The sequence below is a fragment of the Protopterus annectens genome, chromosome 9.part0 (genome assembly GCF_019279795.1).
Source record: "Protopterus annectens isolate FY-2018-M chromosome 9.part0, PAN1.0, whole genome shotgun sequence".
In the NCBI taxonomy this organism is placed as follows: Eukaryota; Metazoa; Chordata; order Ceratodontiformes; family Protopteridae; genus Protopterus; species Protopterus annectens.
In genome coordinates this window covers 1,275,556,202-1,275,583,828 of record NC_056743.1, presented here as the reverse complement: position 1 = coordinate 1,275,583,828, position 27,627 = coordinate 1,275,556,202, and the positions used below count along the sequence as shown (strand labels likewise).

General features: G+C 43.4%; 1 protein-coding gene across 1 annotated transcript in view; it reads right to left on the bottom strand.

Moving 5' to 3' along the window:
- The window catches only part of CIAO1 (cytosolic iron-sulfur assembly component 1), a 306,797-nt gene that overhangs the window by 57,940 nt on the left and 221,230 nt on the right, over positions 1-27,627 (bottom strand). Inside the window, 1 exon segment of the mRNA XM_044082229.1 lies at positions 27,377-27,464. Coding sequence (XP_043938164.1) covers positions 27,377-27,464 — 88 coding nt within the window.

The following is a 27,627-nucleotide window of genomic DNA, read 5'->3' as shown; positions in this document are numbered from 1 at the left end:
AGAAAGGGTGGAGGCAGTCAAGAAGTGTTTGGGCTGGCTAGTATGTCCTGCAGGACTGCAGTTGCAAAACTCGCCCTGGATCTAGAAAATATAGGCAGGTGGTAATGCTTGGTGAATGTGTGTACAGAACTCTAGGTAGCAGCCTCCAGAATGTCCCTGCTAAGGACTCCCCTGAGGAATGCTGTAGAGGTAGAAGTTGCCCTTGTGGAATGTGTTCTGACCCCCTTAGGGATTGGTTTCCCATGATGTTTGTAGCAGAAATGGATACAGTGTGCTATCCATTTGGAAATTGTCCATTTTGAAATGCCCTTGCCCTCTGCCAATGGTGCAAAAATGAGTAGTAACTGGTCAGATTTCCTGAAGGACTTAGTCCTATCCAGGTAGAATCTGAGCTGTCTGTGCATGTTCAAGGAATGCAGGATCCTTTCCCCTTTATTTTGAGGACTAGGGAAGAAGGTTGGCAAATGGATAGATTGGTTGAAAGCCACACTGGGCACCACTTTGAGCATACAGGAAGGATTAGTCCTGAGGGAGACCCTGTCAGCATGAAAAATAATGAAGGGTACCATGGCCATAAGTGCTTGTAGCTCAGACACTCTTCTCGCTGAAGTGATGGCAAGGAGCAATGCTGTTTTCCAAAAGAGGACTTTTAAGTCTGCTGATGCTGCAGTCTCAAAAGGGGGCAATGTGAGTTTTTCCATTACAAAGTTAAGGTCACATGCAGGGGTGGGTGCTCTCCTTGGTGGCCTTAAGTTGTTTGCCCCTCTCAGAAACTGTCTGATGAGCGGGTGAAAGAATAGGGGTGGCTCAGAGTTGTAATGAGCAGAGATGGTAGAGGCATGGATCTTAACGGAGGAAAAGGATAGGCCGTCTCTGGAGTAGATCTGCTAAGTAATCCAAAATTAGAGGTAGGGAGGGCAGAGTTGTGTCCTCTCCTTTAGTCTGAATCCAGGACCAATACCTTTTCCACTTATCAGCATAGGATTTCCTTGTACTGGGTCTTCTGGCTTCAAGAATGACGTCCAGTACCTGCTTGCTTAGGCTGGTCACTGAGGGAGAATTCAAGGAATAAGCCAGGCTGCAAGATTTAGGGTTTGCAGTTGCGGATGCAAGATCTGTCCCTCCTGCTGACTGAGCAGGGTGTGGCTCTGGGGTAAGTGCCAGGGTGGTACCGGTGACAGGTTGCGCAGGAGTGGGTACCAGTGCTGGCGTGGCCAGTCCGGGGCAATCAGAATTGTCCTTGGTCTGTCCTGTCTTATCTTGAGCAATAATCTTGAGAGAAGGAGCAGAGGGAGAAATGCATAGATTGAGAGGTTTACCCACTGGAAGGATAGGGCATCCACTTTGCACTGGTGCAGAGGGGGAGGCAAAGAGATCCACCTCTGGGGTCCCCCATTTCTGAATCAGAAGGCTGAAGGTGCTGAGCTCTAATTGCCACTCGTGTGGATCTAGGAGATTTCTGCTTAAGTCGTCTGCTAGTGTGTTTTATTTGCCTGGCAGGAATTGAGCTTGCAGATGGACCTGCATGTCCAAGGCAATGTTCCACAGGGCCATGGCTAGCCTGCAGAGTGGGTTCCCCCCTGCTTGTTAATGTACCACATAACTGTGGTGTTGTCTGTTTTTATTAGCAGGGGTCCTGGTGAGAGTAGGGATCTGAAAGCTGTTAGAGCGTGCTGCACAGCTAGCATCCCTTTTTAGTTTATGTGCAGATGAATCTGACTTGGGCTCCAGTGGCCCTGAATGCACTTGTCGTCTAGGTGTGCCCACCAGGCATAATCTGTTGCATCTGTGGTTAGGGTCTGGGTGGCGTGGGGGTGAGTAAAGGGTAGTCTCTTGTTGTGGTTGCATGCTGCTGCCCACTAAAGAACTCTGTCCTTAGACAAGGTATGATAGGAATGACAGTTTCCAAGTCCTGAGAATGTTGGCACCAAAGACTTTTTAAGTACCACTGAAGTTTCCTCATATGCAGTCTAGCATATGGAATTAGTAGGATGCATAAGGCCATGAACCCTAGGGCCTGCAGGATTTTCCTTGTGGATAGATGGGTTCTGGTGGCCATTTGACTGAAGTAGTCTGTCAGACTTGTTTTTCTGGTGTAAGGAATGCCATCTGGGATGCTGTGTCCAAGCTTGCTCCCAGGAATACAATCTTTTGACTGGGGACTAGTTTTGATTTCTTTTCATTGATGGTGTACCCCACGGAGATTAGAAGGTTTTTTACAAATGTCAGGTGCTGCAACAGCATTTCCTGACTGTCTGCCTGAATCAGGCAGTCGTCCAAGTACGGGTAAATTTGAATGCTTCTGTTTGCAGTAGGTAACTGCTGGAGCCAGTCATTTTGTGAATACTCTAGGAGCAGTGGATAAGCCAAAGGGAAGTGCAGAGAACTGATAATGCATAGATCCTGCCCTGAAGCGAAGATATTTCCTGCATGAGTCCCTTATAGGGATGTGCAGATAGGCTTCTTTTAAGTCTAGGGTAGCTAACCAGGCATCTTTGGCCAGCATAGGAAGAAGTTGCTGCAGGGTGAGCATTTTAAATGTTGGTACCACTAGGAAAATGTTTAGAATGGAAAGATCTAGGATTGGGTGCCAAGTGCCATCTTTTCTGGGTACCAGGAAAAGTCAAGAATAGAACCCTTGCCCTATCTGTTCCACAGGAACAGGTTGAATTGCCCTTATAGAGAGCAGGGACTGAACTTGGTTTTGTGCCTCTGCCTACTAGTTTGGAGAAAGGTCTGGGAACCCTTTTGGGGTTGGCAGTGAGTGGAATTAAAATTTGTACCCCTGGGATACAATGTTGAGGATCCATTGGTCTTTGGTGATGGAAGTCCAGTTTTTTGCATGACAGGCAAGTTTTCCTCCTAGGGGCACAAACATCCAGGACTGGGGCCATTGTTAAAGGTCTATGTTGTGGCAAGTCTAGAAATTCTCTGAGTCTCTTTTTGGACTGAGGATAGTCTTGGCATTCTCAGTGAAAATGCTCTCAAAGTATGTAAGGTTTCATCAAAAGAAAAATCCTCTGCAGGAAAAGCAGAGGGAATAGATTCCTCTGCATCTGAATCCTCATAAGCAGATAAAGGCATGTCTTCATAATCAGATACCTCAGAGTCATTGGACTCTTAGTCTGTTAAAGCTGCTGGGGACAGGTCACTCTTTCTCTTAGCAGGGGAAGGCTGACTTCCCCTACTCAACATAATAAGGTCTTCTGCCATTTTAAGTATTTGGTGTTGTGGCAAGGAAGCAGGTGCATGAGTTTGGGTCGTCGTTTTTTTTAGGCGTAGCACGTACTCTTGGTCTTAGAAACTCTGTAGTTTTAGACAGAACTGAAGAAGCGAAATAAGTCATCGGTTTGTGTCAAATATCAGTAGTGCGAAGAACTTCCTCAGAAGCTGGTGCCTGCTCAGCAGCTCCCCGAACCATCCAAGGTAGAAACATCCACAGGTTCAGTTGAAGAGTCTCGCAGCATACCGGACTCCGAGTGGGTCTTGGTAGAGGCCTGCGAATCCACTGAAATGGGCATCAGGGGCTGAGAAAGCTCCTCACTGAGTACCGGTGAACTGGCGACTAGCTTAACGGAAGCATCGTCGGCAGTCCTGGACCTGTGCGGTCTGTCTCTGTCTTTATCCTTACTTTTTTCGGTAGATCGGTAGTCGGATGGCTTACTGAAGCCATTTCAGAATATGGAGCTAGAGAGCGAAAGTATTTATCGACAATAAGGGCCTGACGATGGATAATTTGGGCGTTGAACAAGGCACAAAACTGACAGCGAGGGACGTCGTTGTCATCTGGGCCTAAAGAGGTGATGCAGTAAGAATGAAAATCTTGGTGAGGTATTTGCTTTCCACAGGCAAGACAATTGTTAACTTTTTCTGATATCAGTTAGAGCAAGAAAAAAGGATCCCCAACAGGGTACTTACCTTTAGAAGACTTCAGGATAATTCAATTTGAAAACGAAAACTCAGGTAGCAGCTGAATGGCACTCGTGTGAACTGCTTCTGCTTCGGGCTCCTTGGCAAGAAAGACTGATATAATGGCGTCGGCTGCCTGTTTTTATACCCCTGACGACCTGACATCAGACCTGGAGCAACAGCAACAGACACAAACATACTAAGTCTATGGTATTCTGGCCAACTGAGGGCTACCTGCAGGCAGATAACCCAAGTGTGATGACTGCAACAGTGAAACACGAAGATCATCATCCACAGAAAGTGGATTCAGGTTATGAGAAAGTCACCAAAAAGAAAACCTCTTCCATTTGAATAAGTAGGATTTTCTAGTCGTGGGCTTCCCTGCCTCCTGCAGGATCCTAAGCACATCCTCAGAAAAAGAGGCATCTGTATGGAATCAAAATCCTGTCACCCACAGTGTCCGATGAAGAGTGGATAGGTGAGGATGGATAACAGATCCTTGTCTTGTGCGAGTAGGACCATCCTGTGAGGTAACTTGTGATGATTGCCCTTGGCTAAATGCAGAAAAAGAAGAGGGAACCAAGGCTGTCTAGGCCCAAAAGGGAGTCACCAGCAAGACTTTGGGAGCATCTTGTTGTATTTTGAACTAGAGTTTTTGAATAAGAGGGAGGGAAGACATAAAGAAACTTCCCCTTCCAGGAAAAAGAGAGAGGACTTCTACCTTCAAGACCAGAGGACATGGGACTCTAGGACAAAAAAGAGGAAGTTGTTTTTTCAGAGGGGAGGCAAAAAGATCTAGTTGAGGAGTACCCCACTGGTGGACAATATCCAGAAATGCATCCCTGTGAAGCATCCACTTGTGGGACTGTGTTATGGACCTATTCAGAGAGTCTAGCACAATGATCTGACCTGAAAGAATTTAAACTGCCTAAAGTGTCACACAATATTGGATGGCTAGTTCCCACACTAGAAGTGCCAATCGGCATAGGAGACAAGACCTTGTGCCCCCCTTGCTTGTTGATGTACCACATCAATGTGGTATTATCTATAAACACCTTGAGAAGCCCTGGGGAGAATGAAATGCTTGAAGAGCCAGCACAGGAGCTCTCATCTCTTTGACATTAATGTGGTCTTTCCTTTGTTAAGGCGACCAAAGACCCTGCATTTTAGAGAGCCGAAGGATACTCCACATCCCACATCTTAAGTGTCTGTGAACAGCTCCTGAGAGGGAAGAGGGGGTTGAAAAGGGAGCCCTGGATTGACAGTCATCTGCTGAATCCACCACTGAAATTCCAGCTTGAGGTACAGAAGAACAGGAACTAAAGTCCAGGGGATGAGAATGCTGAAGCCAAACTGACTTTAGAAACCATTGAAGTGTTCTCATGTGGAGTTTGGCAAAAGGGAGCATAAGAATGGTGGAGACCATAAAGCCTAGAGCTGTCAGAAACTCCCTTGCTGTGATTAAGGCTAGAGGTAGAAGAGACTGAAAGAATGAAATAAAGAATCAAGGCCTTGGGAGGAGGCAGAGATGCCAGCACTGGAATAGTCTAGATCCTGACCCCAGAAATGCATAATCCAGTGGAGGAGTCAAATGACTTTTGGAAATTTATAGTGAATGCCAGGTTTTGCAGGAGGAAATTGGCTAAGTGAAGATGCTGCAGTACAATCGCTGGAGAGGATGGCTGAAGCAGGAGATTGTTTAAGCAAGGAAAGACTAGTATCCCCCTTAGCCTGCAAAAAGCAATCACAGGAGCGAGGCATTTGATGAATGCCCTTAGGGCAGTAGAAAGGCCAAAGGGCAAAGCAGAGAACTGAAAATGCCAGGAAGCAACAGAGAAACATAAAAACTTCCTGAAAAAGGAATGAATAGGAATGTGAAGATAAGCATCCCTGAGGTTCAGAAACACTAGAAAAACCAGAGGAAGCAGGAGAGGTAACATAAGTCTGAAGGGACAACATTAGAAAGAAAGGGACCTTTAGAATGGTGTTTAAATGAGAGAGGTCCAGAATGGGTCTTTAAGTGCCAGCTTTCCTGGGAATCAAAAATATTCTGGAGTAAACCCCTTCCCCCTTTGAGAAACTGTAACTTCCTGAATACTTCCTTAGTCAAAAGATCCTGAAGCACCCCGGGAAAGAAAGCCAACAGTTACTGAGGGGTGTGTGGAATGCCCATGAAAGGGGGGAAGAGATTTCCAGACCATGTTATACCCTAGATCGATCATGGACAGAACCCAGGAATCCTGTGTAATCTTTAATCAAACTGGAAGGGACAGGGAAAGATGAAGAGAAAGAGGAATGTGGTTGAGAAGAATAGGACAGTCAGATAGTGCATAGTTTGTCAGGAAAAGGAGATTTCTGTGTCACAGGAGTCTGGGCAGCTTTAGCCCTTTTAGCCTGCTTTTTACTCTTGGGAGGAGGGCGAGACTACCAACGAACGAAGGTTGGATTATTATGGTAATTTCTTTGAAATTTAGGTACACAAGAAACAAACTCATGTTTAAAGTTCCCGTAAAGCCTTGCCCTTATACTGAAGAGACTTAAACAAAGCAGCAGCTGTACTACATAAGTGTTTGTTATCCATAGGAGCATCCATCAACCTAGCATTAATATATCAGGCAAATGTTGAAGCCAAAGCCAGGAATATCTCAAAGAACCAACAGCAACAGCTCTGGAAGAAGCATCTGCTGCATCATAACTGCACTTAATAGAATGGTGAGCCAACTGAGAAGAGGTCTCCAACAAGGAGAGAACAGAATCAGGAAAGTCAGAAATTACCTGATGGCTCTTCTTTCTTAGATCCAACATACATCTGGATATATGGGTCTGATAACTGACAGCCATAAAAGCTAAGGTAGCAGAGGTATAAACCTTCTTAACTAGCCTTTCCATAGTACTGCTGTCTTTATCAAAAGGAAGAAGCTTTGTAGAAGGCAGTTACTGAGATGGTTTGTCAGATGCCACAGACACCGCAGAGGGGTCAGCTGAAGGACATCTATATAGTAATTTGCAATCCTCAGGCACCCTATAAAATCTATCAGGTTTTTTGGGGCAGGGGGCTGGGAGTCTGGAGCCCGAGATGCAGTAGAAAAGGCACTCAACAAGGCAGCCAAAACAGGAGGAACAGCAGAAGGTCTGGGAGAGTCAATTTATAGAAGTTCATAATTCCTCTTCCGCACCTCAGAAACCTGGGCACAATCCCATTTAAAAAAATTCCATCATCCTGGAAATTGTGTTTCCAAAGGAAATCCCCTCAAAGGGAGTATCAGGACTTGTGGACCCTACCTCCTCAGAACCACAGTCTAAAGGACAAGGAATCTGGGATGGAATAAGCAAGGGTTTCTCATCTGAATCCACCTCTTCCTCAGAGGAATCCTATTCCATAGGCCTTTTAAGAGGAGTAGAGGACCAAGGATGAGCAGAACAGAAACTCCCTGAGGAGGTTTCAAAGCCTTAAGAACATTAAACAAATCCTGACTGAAATTCTGCCATTCACTCTGAAGGTCCTTAGGAGTAGGAGAAACCTGGTTTTTTTTTGTTTCTTTTTCAAAGGGACTTTGCTCTGTAAAATTTTGAAGGCTCAGACGCTGGGCAACACTTCACAATCATAGTTGGAACTTCCTCACTAACCAAAATCTGAGGAATACCTCTCTAGGCCCTTAGGTAATAATCAGCTGTGGTTCCCCCTGAACATCCATAGCTGATGTCTGCAAGGCCTCCAGGGCCATGCAGGAGGTTGGATCCATGCCAGCCTCTGAAGTGGTCGTGGCAGAGGAATCCAAATGAGGATTCAGGTGATCATCCGAGCTTTCACTAGCCTTGGGAGAGACATCCGGTGGAAGCTGTACAGAAGAAGAACTGGACTTAGACTTTGTGGCCACCTTCTTCACAGATGGCTGACCTTCAGAGTGGGAGTTCTCTCCACAATGTCTTTCGCTAAAAGCTTAAGCCGTTGGTTCTCTAAATACAAGGCCAAAGAGGAAAGCCAACAATGGAGAGTCTTTGGTATGAAAGCCTGACACATGGAACAGGAAATATGGTCGTGGGAAGCACAGAGATAAAATAAGCACTGCTCGTGAGGGTCTTTATGGGGAATCTGTCTTCTGCACTGGCATTTACCCTTTCTGGATGACATAAAGCCCCCAAGCAACAAGCAAAAGTAAAAAAGATAAGAGTAAAAACCCCAATGGGGTACTTATCTGAAAACAGCGTTCAGACTAATCAAAAGATGGTGTTCGGACTGGCAGTAAAGAAGTTTTGAGGATGATATGTTTGGACATCACCTTTATGCCCTACTCTATTATGTGGGGAGCATAAGCATGATGCACGGGATGCCTTAAAGCAACCTAAAGGCTTTGATTATACTGGCCAGATGTTGGGCCGCAAGAAAAAATATATCCAGCACCAGGAGAAGTTTCAAACAATTTGTAGATGTATTTATTAGGGCAAACCCAAAAAATCCATAAGCAGCAAACTGGTTTAGGTTGAGTATTCACCTTCTTCAGTGCATTAGTGTGAACAAACACTTACACATGTTTATATAGGAAAATAATCAGAAGAATTGATTGTAATCATCCATTATTAGTTTAAACAATTAAGCAGATCAACTTAACTCATTCAGGCCAGGACTAAATAGTGCACCTAGCCTAACAACCCATCCTGATTCTGATATAAAATAGTATGCCATCCTGGTTTACATGTTTTGTTATGTTCATTTCTGTCAATTATAGTGAATGTGAACTTAGCTGTTTTGTTTCAAAGTGTGTTTATATAGTGCACTGGATAATCTATTATTCATAACATCACTTAAATGTTCACCGATTCTGAATCTGAAAGGTCTAGATGTTTGCCCTACGTAGAACGCAGAGCAAAAACAGGTGGCTAAATAGTTTACCCAATAGCTACTACAGTTTCCAAAACATCTGATTTCATAAACTCTGGATGTATTTTTGCTGGTGAACTACTTTGTTTTGACTATATGTTTACAGGCGTGACAGTGACCACAGGCTATACTGCCTGTCAATTTGTCTCCAAACAGCGTTGTTTGTTGTTTAATCGACTCAGTGTGATGTTTATAGTGTGTAAAGTATGAATTAATGGTTCTACCTCTCCGATATGAAAATAAACAATGAGATGTAAGACAATGACCTAATTTTTCTTGGGCCAACAAAATGTCCCAGTGGTTATTAATGATGTCCCTGAACCAATCTGTATTAGATCCAAAAGTGGTTACTAACCTAATGGGTTGTGAAGTTTATTTTCTAGAATTAGTTTGGTCCCTATATTGCAATAGCTGAGTTCTGTCCTATTGGTCAGCAAACATTCATGCATGACTCAATGATTCTGCCTGACATCCTCTATTGAGAAATCTCTGAGTGAGATCATGTTGGCAGGGCCCATGAGACTGTTCAGAGAAACAAATCCGTTTAATACGTAGATATTGAGATTTGGGAATGTTTTGGATGATGTGGTGCGGGTGGTCAATCAGGATGGCATACTATTTTAAATTAGAAAGAATCAGGTTGGATTGTTAGGCTAGGTGCACTATTTAGTCCTGGCCTGAATGAGTTAAGTTGATTTGCTTAATTGTTTAAACTAATAATGGATGACTACAATCAATTCTTCTGATTATTTTCCTATATAAACATGTGTAAGTGTCTGTTCACACTAATGCACTGAAGAAGGCAATACTCAGCCATGCTGGATATATTTTTTCTGGAGTTTCATATTGGTTTAATCTGTGCACCCTGCCTCCTTGCATGTATTTGGTTGGTCCCTAGTTCGATGTGCACACGCTGGAGTCTCTTGGGGAAGATGGATCCAAATTAGTGGTGTTTCACCCTTGCATAAGCTTTGACAGACGTTGTTCCACATGGTTTCTACTTCAATGCCATCCTGTATTATATTTGGAAGTTGGAAGTACACATTCTATCAGGTATAAACGCAGTTATTTGGTTTGGTCTATGACTCAGGATTTAAAGCGAAGTTTCCCTGCTCTGAGTTTGGCAGCTCATAACTAATACGGACATTTTTCAACAACAGTCGGTTGGATCAGGTATTGTTTAAATACATCTTCAGGTCTAAATGCAGTTATTTGGTTTGGTTCACAAACTCAGGATTTAAAGTGAAGTTTCCCTGCTCTGAGTTTGGCGGCTTATTTAATTCAACAAGCCATAACTAATACGGACATTTTTCAATAACAGTCGGTTGGATCAAGTACTGTTTAAACATATCTTTTGGTCACATCCCATTATCCTCTGATCACTGTGTGTGTGTGCTTTTTTGAACATTAATAATTGTTGGGAGTTTCATCCCGATACACTAATAATTTTGTGGCCGTTCAACTGTCTTTTGCAAATAATTATTGGCATCCAAACTAAAAGTGTCCTTATCGGCCTTAAAAAACTCAGACCTAAATAAACTGGGGGATTTTGGCTGTACGATTTGTCTTGTGTATAACATCGTGGCGGGGACACCATGTTTTTTTCTGCCACTGTACACGTTTGGGAACTATGAACAGTAGTTTCTAACATCGGCCGACACTACCTACATGGATATAGAAGGAGAATGACAGTTGAGGAAACTTTGGACTCTATAATTTTGAAGTTGCACACATGGATCGGGGATTATATAGGAATTGTTCATGGCTGCTTGAAAGTGTTTGGACTGAGGATTATATTATATATAAAAACGGTTCCCGAATCAGGGCTGCTTTAATGAGCTTGGACTATTTTGGGACTTTGCTATATCCTTTTGTTAGTAACATAAGAATGTAGTTTTTTTGACCACCATTTAATTTAGCTAAGTGAAATATTATTTGAACTATGTGGGCTTACAAAAGTGGATGTATGTGTTAATGCTTTATTATACTATATATACACGACATTGTTTGTTTCCAAGACATGTTTTCTTTTTATGGCTAACATCAATAACTATATTTTTACAGGCAGGAATATATCTAAATAGTGGATGTTTTTGAGCCTAATATTAATATTCATTGATAATTAGGCCTATGTGTTTTTTTACACTGATTTCATCTTCAGGAGAGACTACCCCTTTGGTTGATACATACACTGGGGGGCGTGACTACCGGGCATACCTCCCAACTGTCCCGAATTACTCTTTTTTTTTGCCAAGTTTTGGAGTCCAAATAATGGGGTGCCACGATTCCCGAGTGGACCCCTTCATTTCCGATTTTTTTTGTTTTATTATTTTCTGCAATTTTTATTTTTCATGCTTTGTGAGCTGACGTCATCGCATGCGAAATGACGTCAGCTCCGTCAGGACTACTAGCCTGTCGGAATTGAGCTTGCACACATTTCTGGCTCTGGTTTGAATGCTTTGCGAGCGGGAACGGCGAGAACAGAAAGGATTTATTTAGAAGGCTCGCCTGGCTGTTTGTGGATGTATTATCGCTCCTGACTGGATTTATTTAGAATGCTCGCTCTAAAATGGAGAAAGGAACCTAGCTGTGCAATGCAAGTATTTGGCTCGCTGCGGTTTGTGGATGTATTTTATATTTAGAAGGCTTGCTGCTGTTTCTGGATGTATTTTATATTTAGAAGGCTCACTATGAAATGGAGAAGTAAGGAACCTAGCTGCGCAACAGTATTTAGAAGGCTCGCTGAAGTAAGGAACCTAGCTGTGCACTGCACAAGTGAAACGAAAGGGTGTGTGTGTGTGTGTGGGGGGCATGTCATTGTGTTTGCGTGTGTGGGCATATTGTGTTTTTGTGTGTGCATATCATTGTGTTTGCGTGTGTGTGTGGGCATATCATTGTGTTTGCGTGTGTGTGCGGGCATATCATTGTGTTTGTGTGTGTGTGGGCATATCATTGTGTTTGCGTGTGTGCGGGCATATCTTTGTGTTTGCGTGTGTGGGCATATCATTGTGTTTGCGTGTATGTGGGCATATCATTGTGTTTGCCTTGTGATACTACTGATGAAAGTCTCAAATTATTTTTCTTATTTTTCAGTGTGTATTTATCAGTAAGTTGACCTTATTCTATCTTGTTTTTTTTCTGCCAGCTGTTTAAGTTGTGTGAATTGTTGGCAGTTTTCTGGAAATGGACTTTGTTCTTAGAAAGACCAATAAGTATCCCTTAGTTTGCACAAGGGTTTAAGTTCTGGGAATAGCCATTTGTCTGAATTATTTTAAAGAAGTGTTGTAACTCTGGGGAATTGTGCTTCTTGTAGTCGGATTGGTGATCTAGTGAGTGATAATGTTATGGGTTGCTTATGTTACAGCTGTATTACTGTTCTGTGTCTTTCTTAATTCCAGAAAAAAAACATTTATTTTCAAAAACTTGCATTTATGCATTTATTCAGCTTCCTCTAAACTGTTACTTACTCCCTAAGATAAGTAACTCTTCATTTCTTTCAGCAATTAATTACTCTCTGTAGGACAGATAAAGCTTCTACAATCTTCAAACCTGCTTACTCAGATTTGCACTTCTTTTCAGCAAACTGAATTTTTGAGGCACTTACAGACGTCAGGTTGTTTATGCATGGACTAAGGATGTTCTGGCTCTGTTCAACACTACCCATTCAAATCTACAGCATTCATATCTTTCTAGTTACCATCTTAAAATACCTAGGCTTAATCACTTTCATTCTCCTCCCCATCTAACTCCCATCCAGCTACTGAACAGATCACATGGAGTGGTAGTATGGCTCTCTCTTCACACCAAGTTAATACTACATTTTAAATGTATTTTCTGTAGCATGTGTTACTACTGTTTTGTAAAATTACAATTGCAGACAGCCTGCATACTATAATTACTTCTAGCATGGAGCTGGTATTACCGTGCTACACAACAGGTCTTCTTCAACATTACACATACAAGTGCCTCATATTTTTGATCAGAGACGGTTTCTCATAAAATCTGTGGTTTTCAGAATTTTTGTGGCAAATCACTGCAGGACTGTATTCATTAAATAATAACAGGCATTTGAATTTCAGACTTCATATTCTTCAGAAAATAAATGGTAACACAAAACCTTTTATTCTAGCAATTTATAAGTTTATAAGATCAGTATTTTAAATGTGTCTCTATTTTGGGGCTGTATTCCCCCATTATTGGCTTTGTCCATTTTTTTGTGCTAAGAGTTGAGAGCTATGGTGAGAAGTGAGAACTGAATTTGTATCAACCCATTATTGGCTTTGATATTGGCATAATGGTTTCAAGTGCTTCTGTGAACTTCTAAGAGGTTGACAGCTATGGTGAGAAGTGAGAAATGAATTTACTAAATGATAGCCATTTTAAGTTGGTCTTCCTATCCTTCAGGAAACTGCTGATTTGGCATAGTGGTATGTTGCTCTGACTGTAGTGTACAGGGTCCTGTATTTGAGACTTGCCAGTGAAATGCATGGTGGTAACACATTTTATTCTAGCAACTTTCCAAAATTATACAAGCAATGTTTAACATGTGTCCCTGTTTTTTCAATTTTTGTACCCCCCCCAAAAAAATGAAATTAAAAATAAATGCAAGAAGCTGTGCAAGATACCTATGGCTTACACCACTGTCATTCTATTTATAGTGTGGGTGTGGGCACTGGAAGTAGATGTTTATGATGGAAATGTTCTGAATTGGGCAGTTTTGTCATTATTGGTTCATGCATTTTGTTTCATTGCCTACAGCCTACTGGAAAAATGTTCAAACAATAAATGTAATATGCGCTCTGTCTAACAAGTGTGTTGTATTATACAAGGAATATAATTTAATAAAGTCAGGAAGGTGTATCAAAGAAAACATGTATGTTTCTTGTTTTGTGTGCAAGGGGCCAATGATTTGAAAATAGGAGTCCAAAAGTAATCTTTATCCGCCATTGGCCAAATGCATTTTCTTTGAATGTGGTGTGGGTTTCAATGCTGTTTCAATGAATGAGAGTTTCAAGGGCAGAGAAGTTTTAATGCCAAGTCTATTTTCGTTGTGAGACAGTGTTGCTTTGTTTAGCAAATGTCTATTGGTGTTTGTGCATTGGGCTGTAAAATGTAAAAATAAAATCCAAATAATCACTGTATTAGTAAAGCAGTATGCACACATTAGTGTTTATGGTAAATGGGGCGAAATAGCCAGGTAATGGGACGAATGGCTGCAGGGGGACTGGTGCCATATTTTGGTTGTCTGTTCTTCAGTTTGCATTTGAAAGTTGGTATCTCACAATTCCGTTGCAGTGGGCGGGGTTACATAATTGTGTACGCAAATTTTATGTTAATCAGTGTACAGATTTGTACCTATTTTTCACGGGCCTTGTCCAGATTTTTGATGTTTCCAGGCTGAGAGGTATGCTAGCGGGTGATCTAGTTCATCATATTGTGGTTCACTGAGAAGGTTATGGTTTCTTATCAACTGCAATCATTACTATTTATACAACATTTACAAACCATGTCAGACAACACAGCTCTTTACTAGGGCTGGGATATCTTACTTTATGTTTTAAATCCAAACCAAATATTTTGGGGATTTCTTTGAGGGATTATTATGATTTCTTACCTCCCCTAATACGGAATTTATACGGTCTTCTATAGTTAGATTCAAGCTTTTTGTATATCCATATATTTAGAAGTTATGTACTCACCATAACGTTCCATCTGAGTAGGTGTATTCATTTGTCTGCAACCTGTGGGTTATGGATCCGATATCGGATCCGAACCGGCATAGTTTTCCAGCAATGGATCCAAGCTCTCAGCTCCTCCCCTCACCCATAATGCCCTGCTCTACCCTCATGACCTCAGATCGAGTTTGCCAAAGCAACAATACCCTCAAAAGGGTAACAAGTAATATGCAGGAAACTGAAAGGCCAGGGGATAGGAGCAGACAAATGAATACACCTACTCAGATGGAGCGTTATGGTGAGTACATAACTTCTAAATCTGAAGTAGGATATTCATTGTCTGCAACCTGTGGGACAGAGTCCCGACCAACCTGATTCTTGGGCGGCCATCATGGAAGGATATTCGAAAGGATGCTCTACCCCTAGATGCAAGATCCAACTTATAGTGAGAAATAAATGTATGAGATGAAGCCCACGTGGCTGCTGCACAAATATCATCTAGAGGAATCCTAGCCTTGAAGGCTGCCGAGGTAGATACTGACCGGGTTGAATGGGCATGAACACCGGCCTTCCTGGCTTGATAAGCCAATAAAATGCACTGTGAAATCCAGCGGGACAGAGAAACTTTAGAAATTGGCTTGCCCAAATTGAATTTTGCAAAGGAAATAAACAGCTGGTCGGATTGCCTATGACCAGCTGTCCTGTTGAATAAAATCTTAGTTGCCTATGAACATCTAGTGAGTGTAGCCTATATTCACCTTTGTTTTCATACTTAGGAAGAAAACAGGGAGGTTAATGGATTGATTAATGTTTGCTTCAGAAGCGATTTTAGGAAGGAAGGACGGGTTGGTCCTGAGGAGACACGGTCCGGATAAAAACCAGGTAAGGAGGTTTAGCTGATAAAGCTTGAAGTTCAGAAACTCTCTTGGCTGATGTAATGGCTACCAAAAGGCTGTCTTGTAAGACAAGAATTTGAGATCCACTGCGGTCAAGGCCTGTAGGACCAAAGAAAGGTCCCAAGGAGGAACTGCTTGCTTTATAGGGGCCTAAGAAGGAAAGTACCCTTAAGAAAAGTTTTGCACAATTTGGCTGACATAAGAGGATTAGACTCTTGACCAATGTGATAGTGAGAAATAGCCGCCAGTTGAACTTTGACTGTGGAACTGCTGGCACCATCATTAAAGAGAGAGGTTAGAAAATCAAGCACTACAGGGAGAGGAACCGTGAAGGGATCTAGGCCTTGCCGCTCCGCCCACACAGAGAAGCGTTTCCATTTGCTTGATAAACCTTTCTAGTGGATGGTTTATGAGCCGCCACTAAAATAGCCTTTACCGGAGAAGAAATACGGAGTCCTTATCAAGAGTGGAACTGGAGCAGCCAAGCGGTCAGCTTCAGGTTGTCAGGTTCGGAGGAGGAATGCAGGATGGATGGGATATCAGATCCGGAATGGGATCTAGAATCCAAGGAGGATTCACTGAGTGAGACCTTAGGAAGGGGAACCAGATCTGTCGAGGCCAGAATGGAGCAATGAGAATCATTCTGCAACCCACCCGAGAGGCTTTCTGAAGAACTTGCAGCATCAGAGGCAAGGGTGGATAGGCATACAGAAGACCGGGTGGCCAAGCATGCACCAGGCGTCTCTTGGGGTACCTCCGGAGGAGGTATTGCACTTGGTGTTTGAGGGAGAAGCAAAAGATCGCATGAAGGGTTCCCCACCGTGCGAATATGCGTTCGCTACTTGACAATTGAGAGACCACTCGTAAGGGGTCAGAATGGTGCGACTGAGCTTGTCCGCTAGGATGTTGGACCGACCAGATATGCGTTGCTATGAGAAAGCGATTGGTGGGGTTGCCCATTCCCAAACTCTCATGGCCTCTCGACAAAGAGGGTAAGACCTTGTTCCCCTTGCTTGTTGATGTACCAGACAACAGACATATTGTCCGATTGAATCGCAATTGTTCCCAAGGGAAGAAAGTCCTGAAGTGCTAGCAGCTAAGAGCACTGCTCTCATCTCTAGAACATTGATATGCAGTAAGGTCTCTGAATCGTTCCACGTGCCTTGGACTGTCCGGCCCAAAGTGCCCCCACCCGAGGCGGAGGCGTCCGTGGTCACCATGGCGAGAGGGGAGAAGCACAAAATGGGCGACCCTCGTGGAGATCCGGGAGTGGAGCCACCACAAGAGGGACCGCTTGCAAGCCTTGCTGATCGCTATGGGATGATGCATGGGAGAGCAAGGTATGACCACTGTACTAAGGCGTCCACTGTAGAATGCATATTGAGCCTGGCAAGAGGAAGAAGTGCTATCGGCGAAGCCATGGACCCTAGAGCCCTCAGGACCAACTCCGCTGGAACAGAACATGAATGGAGAATGGCCCGCACCTGGAGCTGCAGATTTAGAACTCTGTCCGCAGTGAGGAAGGCTCGTAAACTCCTTGTGTCTAGTCTGGCCCCTATGAAATCTAAGAGCTGAGTGGGTGCCAGGTTGGACTTGTTTGTATTTATTGTGATGCCCAGAAATGGAGCAAGATGGAGAAAGGAGTCTGGCCGAGAGAAGTAGATGCCTTGTTGGGGGAGCCAGTCGTCCAGGTAGGGAAAGACCTGCACCCCCTGAAGCCTCAGGTGGGCCGCTACCACTGCTAGTACTTTGGTAAACACCCTGGGGGCTGTGGTGAGACCAAAGGGAAGGACCCGGAACTGGTAGTGACTGGCTCCCAGCCGGGCGGAGAAACCTCCTGGGCGTCTGTCCATTAGGATGTGGTAGTCGCGTCCTTGAGATCTATCGAGCACATCCAGTGGCCTTCTCCCAGAAGGGGAGAATAGATTGTAGAGTGACCATTGAATTTTTCTTTGGGGACTGCCAGGTTCAAGAGAGAGGTCTAGGATTGGTCTTAGTTCCCCGTCTTTTGGCACTAAAAAGAACCTGGAGTAGAACCCTGATCCGATCTGGGCGGGGGGAGCGGGCTGGATGGCTCTTTTCTCTAGCAGATGGCCAATTTCTGCCAAAGCGGCCTCCCTTTGACCGGGTGGTGCGTCTGGGAGGGACTTCAACTTTGGAAGGTGAAGGAAAGGAATGCGATATCCCCTGGATATGATTTGGAGAACCCAGCGGTCCGATGTTATGGACTCCCATGCCGCTAGGTGCCGTCCCCGACTGCCTCCAGAGTAGAGCAGTCGGGCAACCCTCAGGGTTGCTGCGGGCCGTTCAGAGAAAGGTTCCCTGGACCCGAAGTTTCTGGGAGCCCCTCTGCCTCTAGGGCGTCCTCCCTGTCCTCCTCTGCCACGGAAGGACTGGTTGTCGGAGCAGGCTGGGACTGCTGCGACTTCGGAACCACATCTTCTTCTGACCCTTTTGGTTCCTAATATAGGGCCTCTGGGGTGCAGAGAAGCGGATTCGACGGCAGACAGCGTCTTCCGTCCTTCTCGCTCTGGGTCAGCGTCCGGTCTTGCCAAACAGAGCAGAACCATCAAAGGGGCGTTAAGCGGCGCCTTGAAGGGCTCAGAAAAATCGCAGTGGCGGAGCCAGGCCTGGCGTCTAGTGACCAGTCCTGTCCCGCAGCTCTAGCGGCGCCCTCCGTAGCATGGGAGAGTAGCAGAAGTATCGTGACTGACCTAAGAGTGGCCATTTTGGTGGAGTGCAGAGCTCTGTCCTCCTCCGAAATGGACTCAGGGGGGGATGCAGCGTACTCCTTAATAAGGTCTCGCTGCATCCGAATAACATGTGCCAAATAGTTCAGCGCCCTTACCGAGAAGGTCGCCGAACTGAACATCCGCTTCCCCAAGCGGTCCATCATCGAGACTCCTTGCTCGGTGGGTGGACTGAGGACTCTCCTGAGCCAGTTCCCTCTTTGTGGCCGCCATCAACATGGCATCGGGAGGCCTTACTCCAATGGGTCCTGTCAGAAGGCGGGCTAAGGATTCTATCAGGTCTTTTGGGAATTGGCTCCACGGTGTCGGTTCCTTCCACGCCCTGGTGGTAATAAGGTCCACCAGGGGTCGGCAGGGGACACCCAAGAGAAACGGGCCCGTTTGAATGCCTCCAAGAACACGGACTCGTCCGAGGAAGACTTGGGGCAGACCACCCCCCATTTCCATGATGTCTCGAAGGAGACATCCTCGGGGTGACCGTGGGGAGCCTTCCCTTCCTCCAAGTCCGTGTCTTCAGTGAGAGACTCAGGAGTCAATGTGCCTCCTTTTGCACGTATGCTTGCGAGCCTCCTCTGGGGGCTGTCAGAGGAGTCCTCAGCAGCAATTTGCTCCATGGGAGCAACTTGGGGCACAAGCGGGCTGTCCCAGGGGCCGGATGGTGGAAGCCTGGCCCAGTGCAGAGGGAGGCGGGCGAAGCAAGTGCCGGGGTCCGGAGACCCTCAACAGAGCCCTCTCCACTACATCAAAAGCCGAAGGGAGCCGACCTCGACCAAAGGATCCGACAATCGGCTCCCCTCGGATCCGAAGAGTGGATCGGCGGATCCGAAGGACAGTGCGCTCCGACACAGACGGCGCCGAAGGAGCACTGATCCCCGGATCGGCGGATCCAGGCTCCGAGATCGGATCCGGCCGAGGCATGGTCGGATCCAGTACCAAGTACTATCGGCTCCGACCTCCCCGGCTCGAAGCTGCTCGGCTCCAGTTGCTCCGAACCCGGAAGCGGGTCGGAGAAGGACAATAGGCTTAAAAGGGTGTTGAGCTCCCCGAGGGGAGGCAAGCACTCCCATCTGCATCTGGGCCTGGATGAACCTTCTCATCATCCGGTCCAGATCAGCATCCTATGGGTAGATCTCGGCGAGGCTACCGAGGTAGGCCTGGAATGCCTCCTCGATAGCCTCGAGTCTCCTCCTCCTCAGGACCCGGTGAGAAGCACACAGGTGACCGGAGCCGAGGAGGAGACCACCAACAAGGAAGCCGGGGAGAAGCCGCTTGGCTGGCGGGGCGAAACAGAGGTCTCGGCCCGCCGCTTGTGGTGCTTCTCCCTCCGGTCCTTTTTAGATGCATCCCTCTCCTGTCCTGAAGCGGGAGTTTGAGTCCCAGGAGCAGGAGGGGGTGCCACAGGGGAACAACTGCAGCATGGGAGTCCCGAAGGAGGCGGAGGTCGAGCCGAGTCCGGCGGTAAAGACCCGCCAAGACCAGCTTGGACCTCCGCTCCTTCAGTGCCCTGGGGTTGAACCCTGCACAAATGGAACAACCAGATGTGAGGTGTTCAACCCCAAGACACTAACACACCGAGTGTGGCCATCAGCCGTGAGAGCTTATGGCCACACTGAGAAAATATGGACTTAGGCTGTTCAGCCATAGTCACTAATTTTAACCTAAAGTTACAGAAAGTAACTTAAACAATAAAAAGCACACAGGCCTCACACACACTCTCTGCCAGCGAGGGAGGGAATAAAAATTACTACTGAAAATTAAATTAAACTAAAAACAGTCTATATTAATAGGAAACCTACAACTTTCACACAAAAAAGTTAAAGAAGGAAAAAATTCTCTATTTTTAAACAAGATAAATCCACTTAGCTGAGAGCTATGAAATCCACATCTAGTTACCAGCGCGGCAAACAAGATCTGAGGTCATGAGGGTAGAGCAGGGCATTATGGGTGAGGGGAGGAGCTGAGAGCTTGGATCCATAGCTGGAAAACTATGCCGGTTCGGATCCGATATCGGATCCATAACCCACAGGTTGCAGACAAATGAATATCCTACTTCAGATTTAATGTTTTACAGTACTGGTGGATGATTTTTGTTTTTTTCTTCAACCAACATTTTTTCTTCAATCAACATTTTGGCAACATCTAAATATATAATTTCTTATAAGGTGTCGTGTATGAAACTATAATATACAGATGTTGCCCCATCCAAAATATGTGATACCTTTAATAGGGCACATTTATTAGGGATTTGAAGGGACGGAGATGACAAGTCAGTCCTTTTTTCTTTCTTAGTACACCTTTGCAGTGGGTGTGACAATAATCTGCTCTTACAGATACAAGAAATCATCAGCCTCCCAGGCCCCTAAGGGGGTTTGATAGGTGGCAGAGACTACTATCGGCCAACCTTCAATGTTTGCCATATATTTACATACTTTAATTATGTACTAGACACCATTTTATGTTTAGATGTTCTATATCAACAAATTCAGAACTTATACCATTGGATGGCAGAGACGAATGTCAGTCATCCATTTAGAATTTATTGTTGTCAGGTGAGGTTGGACAAGACAATTTTTTATAGGCAATTTATAACCTTTTTTGACCATATTCATCCACCAATTTCTGTTCACAAATTGAGTGGTTCATGATGTGTTTTTTTACTTGCGCCTTATCTTTATATGCTGACCTTATGATTGCATTCCATTTTATACTGTTTGCTCTCCTCTATTTGGTTTGGATATTGAAACACTTTTAGAGTGGTTTAATACCTTGAATAAGTTTACATTTACTAGTTATATCCCCTTGACCTAGTAAGTCTGGCTGTAGGACATTTTGGAACTCATTTATTGATTTGGAACACCTTTAATTATGGATCTCACCAAATTACTGGAAGGATTGTCAGTTGACCGTGACAATCTAGAAATTTTTGGTTTAGCACAACCCAATTCAATGAATTCCAATCCAGCAAGGGAGGAGCCGGACAGTCTTTGTGGTATTCTATTTAAAAAAATAAAAAATATGAGGACACTAAGGTCCAAAATATGGCATCTTAAATTATTTAAAGCGTATAAGCTAAAGGATATAACACCAAGAGGCCTTAGAGTCTGGATTCAACCATTAGTGAACCAGATAGATGACCAATTATCCCATGACTGGAGCCAAGCACAACATAAAGCTTCCATGCTTTTTGTGGATGCCCTGACTGATTATTATGAAAGAACTATTAACTAATGTATACTGGATGTCACTGCTAATTGTGAGGAAGTTAGAGTTTACGAAGGGGAGCCCTTTTTTAACAAACATTTGAATAATCTGGCCAGAGATTTATCACTACTAGACGAGTAATTGATTAAGAAGAAAACCCAAAAATTTCAGAGAGATACCATGGGTTATGATAAGGGTAAACCTTTTGTTACACAGAAATATGTACGCTTTCACGGCTCTGGCCCCAAGGTAATCAATAGAAAGAAAAGACCACAATCTATACTAAAAAAATAAAGAACAGGGTTATAGTGGAACATCAGGTGAGGATTCTTCCTCTATCACTGATTTGGATTCTTTTTCTACCCAATAATCTCCAGCGGCCAAAAGAAAACCAACTAGGGACCCTTTAGGGGGGGTAGAAAACACAGAAGGCATATACAACATTCAACAGTTATTAGAGAAGATAACATCCCATTGAACATTGATAATGTGCACAATATCTCCTCCTACAACCTGTCAGAAGCTGAAATAAAACTGCTCAATAAGGGTCTCAATTTTGTTCCGTCTTTTGTAGTGCCTGAACTCATCTTGGTGGATGAGGTTAATAATTTTTTGCAGATTACTTAAAAATATTCTTTTCTGATACACAGGATACTCAAAGTTCTACTGATTTTCGATTTGGGAAATTTAGTTTTATGCCTCCCATGGACAAACATGTCGCAGTGTTCAAGGAGTGTGTATTCAAAGATCTTCATTTTCATCATGAAATACATCGCAGAAAGCCTAATTTATCTAGACCTGAACAGTTAGCCCTACAAGATCCTAGCAAGAAGCATGAACTAGTCATTCTGCCAGCACTCAAGGGAGGGGCAGTATTTGTCATGGACTGGGACATGTATCAGACCGAGGCAATAAAACAGCTATCAGACATCTGTTCCTATATACAGATGGTCATAGATCCAACTCCTAACTTTAAGAAGGAAACTGATTCTTTTCTAGACCTAGCTGTAGAGGAAGGCATTATTAGCTTAAAAACTTGCAAACAACTCAAGGTTTCTGACCCCCAACCACAATATTTTTATTTATTGCCTAAGATACAAACATCCCACTAATCCTCCAGGACGACCAATTGTATCTGGCAGGGGTTCATTAACGGAGCCTTTATCAGCTTTTTAACTGAATACTTACAGCTCTTATTACCTCTGGTTAGGTCTAGAATTAAGGACACCACACAATTTCTTAATATTACTCAAGATACACAGTTAGAATCCAGTTGGTATCTATGTACATTAGACGTCACCTCCCTATATACTAGCATTCCACATTGGGCGGGATTAAAGACTCTCCAATACTGGCTAGACAGATCTGACTTATACACTCCTGGTTTCAACACATTATTAGTTTGTTTGACGGAACATGTGTTGTCCAAAAATGTCTTTTACTTTAATGGGAAGTGTCACTGGCAGGTCCAAAGCACGGTGATGGCAGCATCCTTTGCTCCCATCTATGCTGACCTCTTTATAGGATATTTGGAGGCACAATTGATATATGATGACAATCACAACATATTTTTGGACCAGACAGACATTTGGAAACGCTATCTGGATTACTGTTGGATGGTGTGGTGGAGTGATATACCTTATGCCAAGGAGTATGTAGAATATCAAAATGAAAATAAATGGGGGATTCAATTTACACTCAATATGGAATATCACAATATAACTTTTCTAGATGTCTCCATTATTAGACAGATGGATCATACTCTAGAGACACAGGTAAACAGAAAGTTCCCACTGTACAACATATTATTACATGTTTCTAGCCATCACCCGTGCCACATCACCCGAAACATTCCCAAATCTCAATATCTACATATTAAACGGATTTGTTCCTCTGAACAGTCTCACCGGCCCTGCCAACATGATCTCACTCAGAGATTTCTCAGTACGGGATCTCAGGCAGAATCACTGAATCATGCATGAATGTTTGATGACCAACAGGACAGAACTCAGCTATTGCAATATAGGGACCAAACCAATTCTAAAAAACAAAACTTCACAACCCATTAGGTTAGTAACCACTTTTGGATATAATAAAAATTGGTTCATCATTAATAACCATTGGGACATTGTGTTGGCCCAAGAAAAATTAGGTAATTGTCTTACATCTCGTTGTTTATTTTTATACTGGAGAGGTAGAACCATTAATTCATACTTTACACACTAAAAACATCACACTGAGTCGATTAAACAACAAACAATGCTGCTTAGAGACAAATTGACAGGCAGTATAGCCTGTGGTCACTGTCACGCCTGTAAACATATAGTCAAAACAAAGGAGTTCACCAGCAAAAATACATCCAGAGTTTATGAAATCAGATGGTTTGGGAACTGTAGTAGTGATTGGGTAATCTATTTAGCCACCTGTTTTTGTTCTGGGTTCTAGGGCAAACATCTAGACATTTCAGATTCAGAATCAGTGAACATTTAAGTGATATTAAGAATAATAGATTATCCAATGGACTATATAAACATACTGTGAAACACAAAACAGCTAAGTTCACGTTCACTATAATTGACAGAACTGAACACAACAAAACATGTAAATCAGGATGGCATACTATTTTAAATCAGAAAGAATCAGGTTGGATTGTTAGGCTAGGTGCACTATTTAGTCCTGGCCTGAATGAGTTAAGTTGATTTGCTTAATTGTTTAAACTAATAATGGATGATTACAATCAATTCTTCTGATTATTTTCCTATATAAACATGTGTAAGTGTCTGTTCGCACTAATGCACTGAAGAAGGCGAATACTCAGCCGAAACCGGTTTGCTGTTTATGGATTTTTTGGGTTTGCCCTAATAAATATATCTACAAATTGTCTGAAACTTCTCCTGGTGCTGGATATATTTTTTCTTGAGTTTCATATTGGTTTAATCCGTGCACCCTGTCTTCTTGCATGTATTTGGTTGGTCCCTAGTCAGATGTTGGGCCACCCTTGGAAAATGTATTGCCCTTCCTCTCATATTTTTTCCAGCTCATTTTTTACCTTAAGTCCAAATAGTAAGGTTCTAACAAATAGGGCATTCGCAAACTGCCAGACTTAGTGATGACTCTCCAAGATGCATGGTCTGGTTAGTCAATAGCCAAGGGTTAACAGTTGGGGCTGCAGCTTTGTTTTCAGGTCAGAGATGGAGAACCCTTCTAGAATATGTGGAACTTCATCTGTCAACTCCCTCTGAAACAACATCATGTGTATCACATAGTTTAATGGTCTCAAAGAGAAAGTGAAGGATGAAAACAAATGTTTCCTAAGTGTGGCTATTGATTGTGACTGTTTAGTAGGAGGAAGGACAGCCTTAGCCTGAAGTACAGAGTTCTTAGGCGCAGATGAGGATCATGTATCTCAACAAAAGTTTTTATGATCAGCTATCAATCTTTTGATGGAGGGAGGATTTTGTATGTCCTTTTGGGGATGGAAGACATCCTGTCAGGGCTCTTACATGCACTTTTTGACAATAGATGAACCACTTCATCAAGTGACAGAATCACCTAACTGGATGACTTGGGAGGGCCAGAAGGCCTTGGCAAGGATGCATTTAGAGTCAGACAGTGTCTTCAGGTCATTTAGGTGTTGCCCAGGTGAGACCAAGAATCTTCCTAGTTTTGGGGTCCTTGTGGCAGTAGAATCAGACGTCATTGTCCATGTCTCAAAATGGAAAATTTGCCACAAGTCTAACTGCTTCATCTTGCACTATGGTTTACCACTAGGGTTCAAGAGGAGAATCCAGGAGAAGGCCCCAGATCAGGACTCTTTAACAAAATCCTGCTCAGACCTCAAGTGTTTCTCTGACTTTAGAGGGGGATGGACATCATAAATAGCAGTAAAAGGAGGTCTGTGGGCTACAGCCTGAATAATTGAATATGCTGACATATGCAGGGAAGCCTGCGTCACTGAAGATGGAACTGGCAACATTCCCAAAGAAATGGATGAAGCTACCAATGTAAAGTGATCAAAAGTGAATGACATCAGACCTGATGTTGAAACTAGATAAGCTAACCCCACTCCTGGGACCAAGACGTCGACACTGGTCCTTGAGGCTGATGCAGCCACTAAAAGCCTGGTCATCAATGAACTCAAAGTCAGCCACTGGAAATTTGACTCTAGTGATAGTAGACTACACCCCAGCAGATCAGCCTCCAACATCAAAAGAAGCACCAACCTCATAGCAGCTTGGAAGAGAAAAACTGATGTAACAGCAAAGCTGATATCAAGGGCCAGGATATTGACCTCAACTGGGCCATCAACAAATATACCGATAACGGGTCTATATTATATGTTTGAAGTCTGAAAATTTCAAATCTCATATGATCGACTCCATATGAGCTAAATTTTCAAACATTGAACATAAAATATAAACAATCTAAAAATAAAAAAACTACCTGAACACTCTATGCAGGGGAGCAAGCCCCCCCTGCATCCCCCACACCCCCCGCTACTTAAATATACCAACTCCGAGTTTGCAGTACATTGACGCAAAGGGAAATATTCCATATGGCGATCTGCTGTAAAGTTCAATGTTTGAAAACTTTGCTCATATGTCGATCATATGACATTCGAAGTTTTCAAACTTCTGACTTACAATATAGACCCACCGATAACACTGAGTCGACTGATAGTCATAAAGAAAATGGTGCCTGAAGGATTCTCAGTGAGAAGGGGGTAATGATCCAGATCAGCAAAAATGGGGAGGGAAGGTGTTGTCATGCCACCAGTGTCAGCAGTGGAAGACACCAGAGGCTGCAACTGCTGAACATTAAAGAAATACTTGACACATTCTTTTGTAGCCCAGCTAGACTGAAACAAACATAAGGAGCATAACAGATGCTGAAGAAGAGGGGCAGGGAGTACGCAGCTTGGGCTCAGCAAAAACTGAAGGCACACTATTAGCATGGAGAGGGGATGTTCATTTCAAGAGTGCTATCCCTTCAAGGTACTTAGGCTTGGGAGATGCAGATTCAATCAGAAATCACATTCTGAACAAGAGGCTTACACATAACAAAAACAAACATTGGCAGATTTCATTCTTAGCAATATGCACAGAATCTCTATTTACTTACGACTTCCTTTTACATGAATTTGAGGAAGGACCACCCTTGAGGAGGAGAAGATAACCCTAGAACGGAACTCAGTAGTAGGGGTAATGAGGAGTTTCTCCAGCTCCAAATAATTCTTTCTCTCTTTCAAAACAGATCGTTTGAAGACAGCAGAAATTTAAATTTTCTAGAGAAATACTCCCCTTGTCCTGGTGTGAGATTTCCAGTCCACAATTAAACTGTTTGAAGAAATGAGACGCCTACTAGTTTTCTATCCTGATGATAAGCTATACACTTTGCTAAAAACAAACAAAATAAAAGAACAGCACCAGCATGCAACTGCAGTGCAAAGTGGCCTAAAAGTGGGGTAGGGAGGTGAACCTAAATGCATCTACCACAACAGAAAAACTACTGTTAATAAAAGAAATGGGAGGTGTCTAAGGAAGCCAAGAAAGTATTAGGTGGCAGGCTCAGTCCTCATAAAACATAGCCATCCTGGTAACAAGTGGCAAAACGTCCAACTGTATCCAAATATTAAAATAATTTATAACAGAGCTGTTTTTTTCCCCTACAGATCTTGAACTCTACATGAAAATATGCAAGTAACTCTACTTAGAATTGCTAGTACTGTGCATACAATACATACTTTTTAATAACATGGTTATCACCCAGTGCAGTAAAATCAAAGTTTAGTGATACCTCTTATCCACATAATGCTATGGGGCAGACTTAATCTGTTGGCTTTTGGATAAGCTCTGTTTTCCATTGCAGACTTAATTGTCCCCTTTAAAAGCACCCATACAAACACTGGCAATGCTTAATATCGCAGACCCCACCAATCACTCCTGCAGTAAGCAATACAGAAATTAGCAGCTCCCCTTCCTTACTATGGTGTAAAGGTCAAACAATAAATTACCAACAGATCCCCTAAGCAGTAAGTAAACCTCACCTACTCCATTCTCAACTCACCAAGAGACATCATAGATTGTTCTCATGTGGAATCCAGACAGGGTACAGACACATTTCCAGCATGGGTCTGTGCCATTACAAATCACACCTAAAACAAGAAAAAGAAAATTATTCAGGCATGTTAAAATAAACAAATACCCATTTCTTACTGTTTTTTTCTTAAAGGCCTTTAAGGGTGAGGTACCTTATGGTCAGAGTGACTGCTTGCCTAGAAACCTCCTATGTGATACAATCTACACATTATGTTAAAT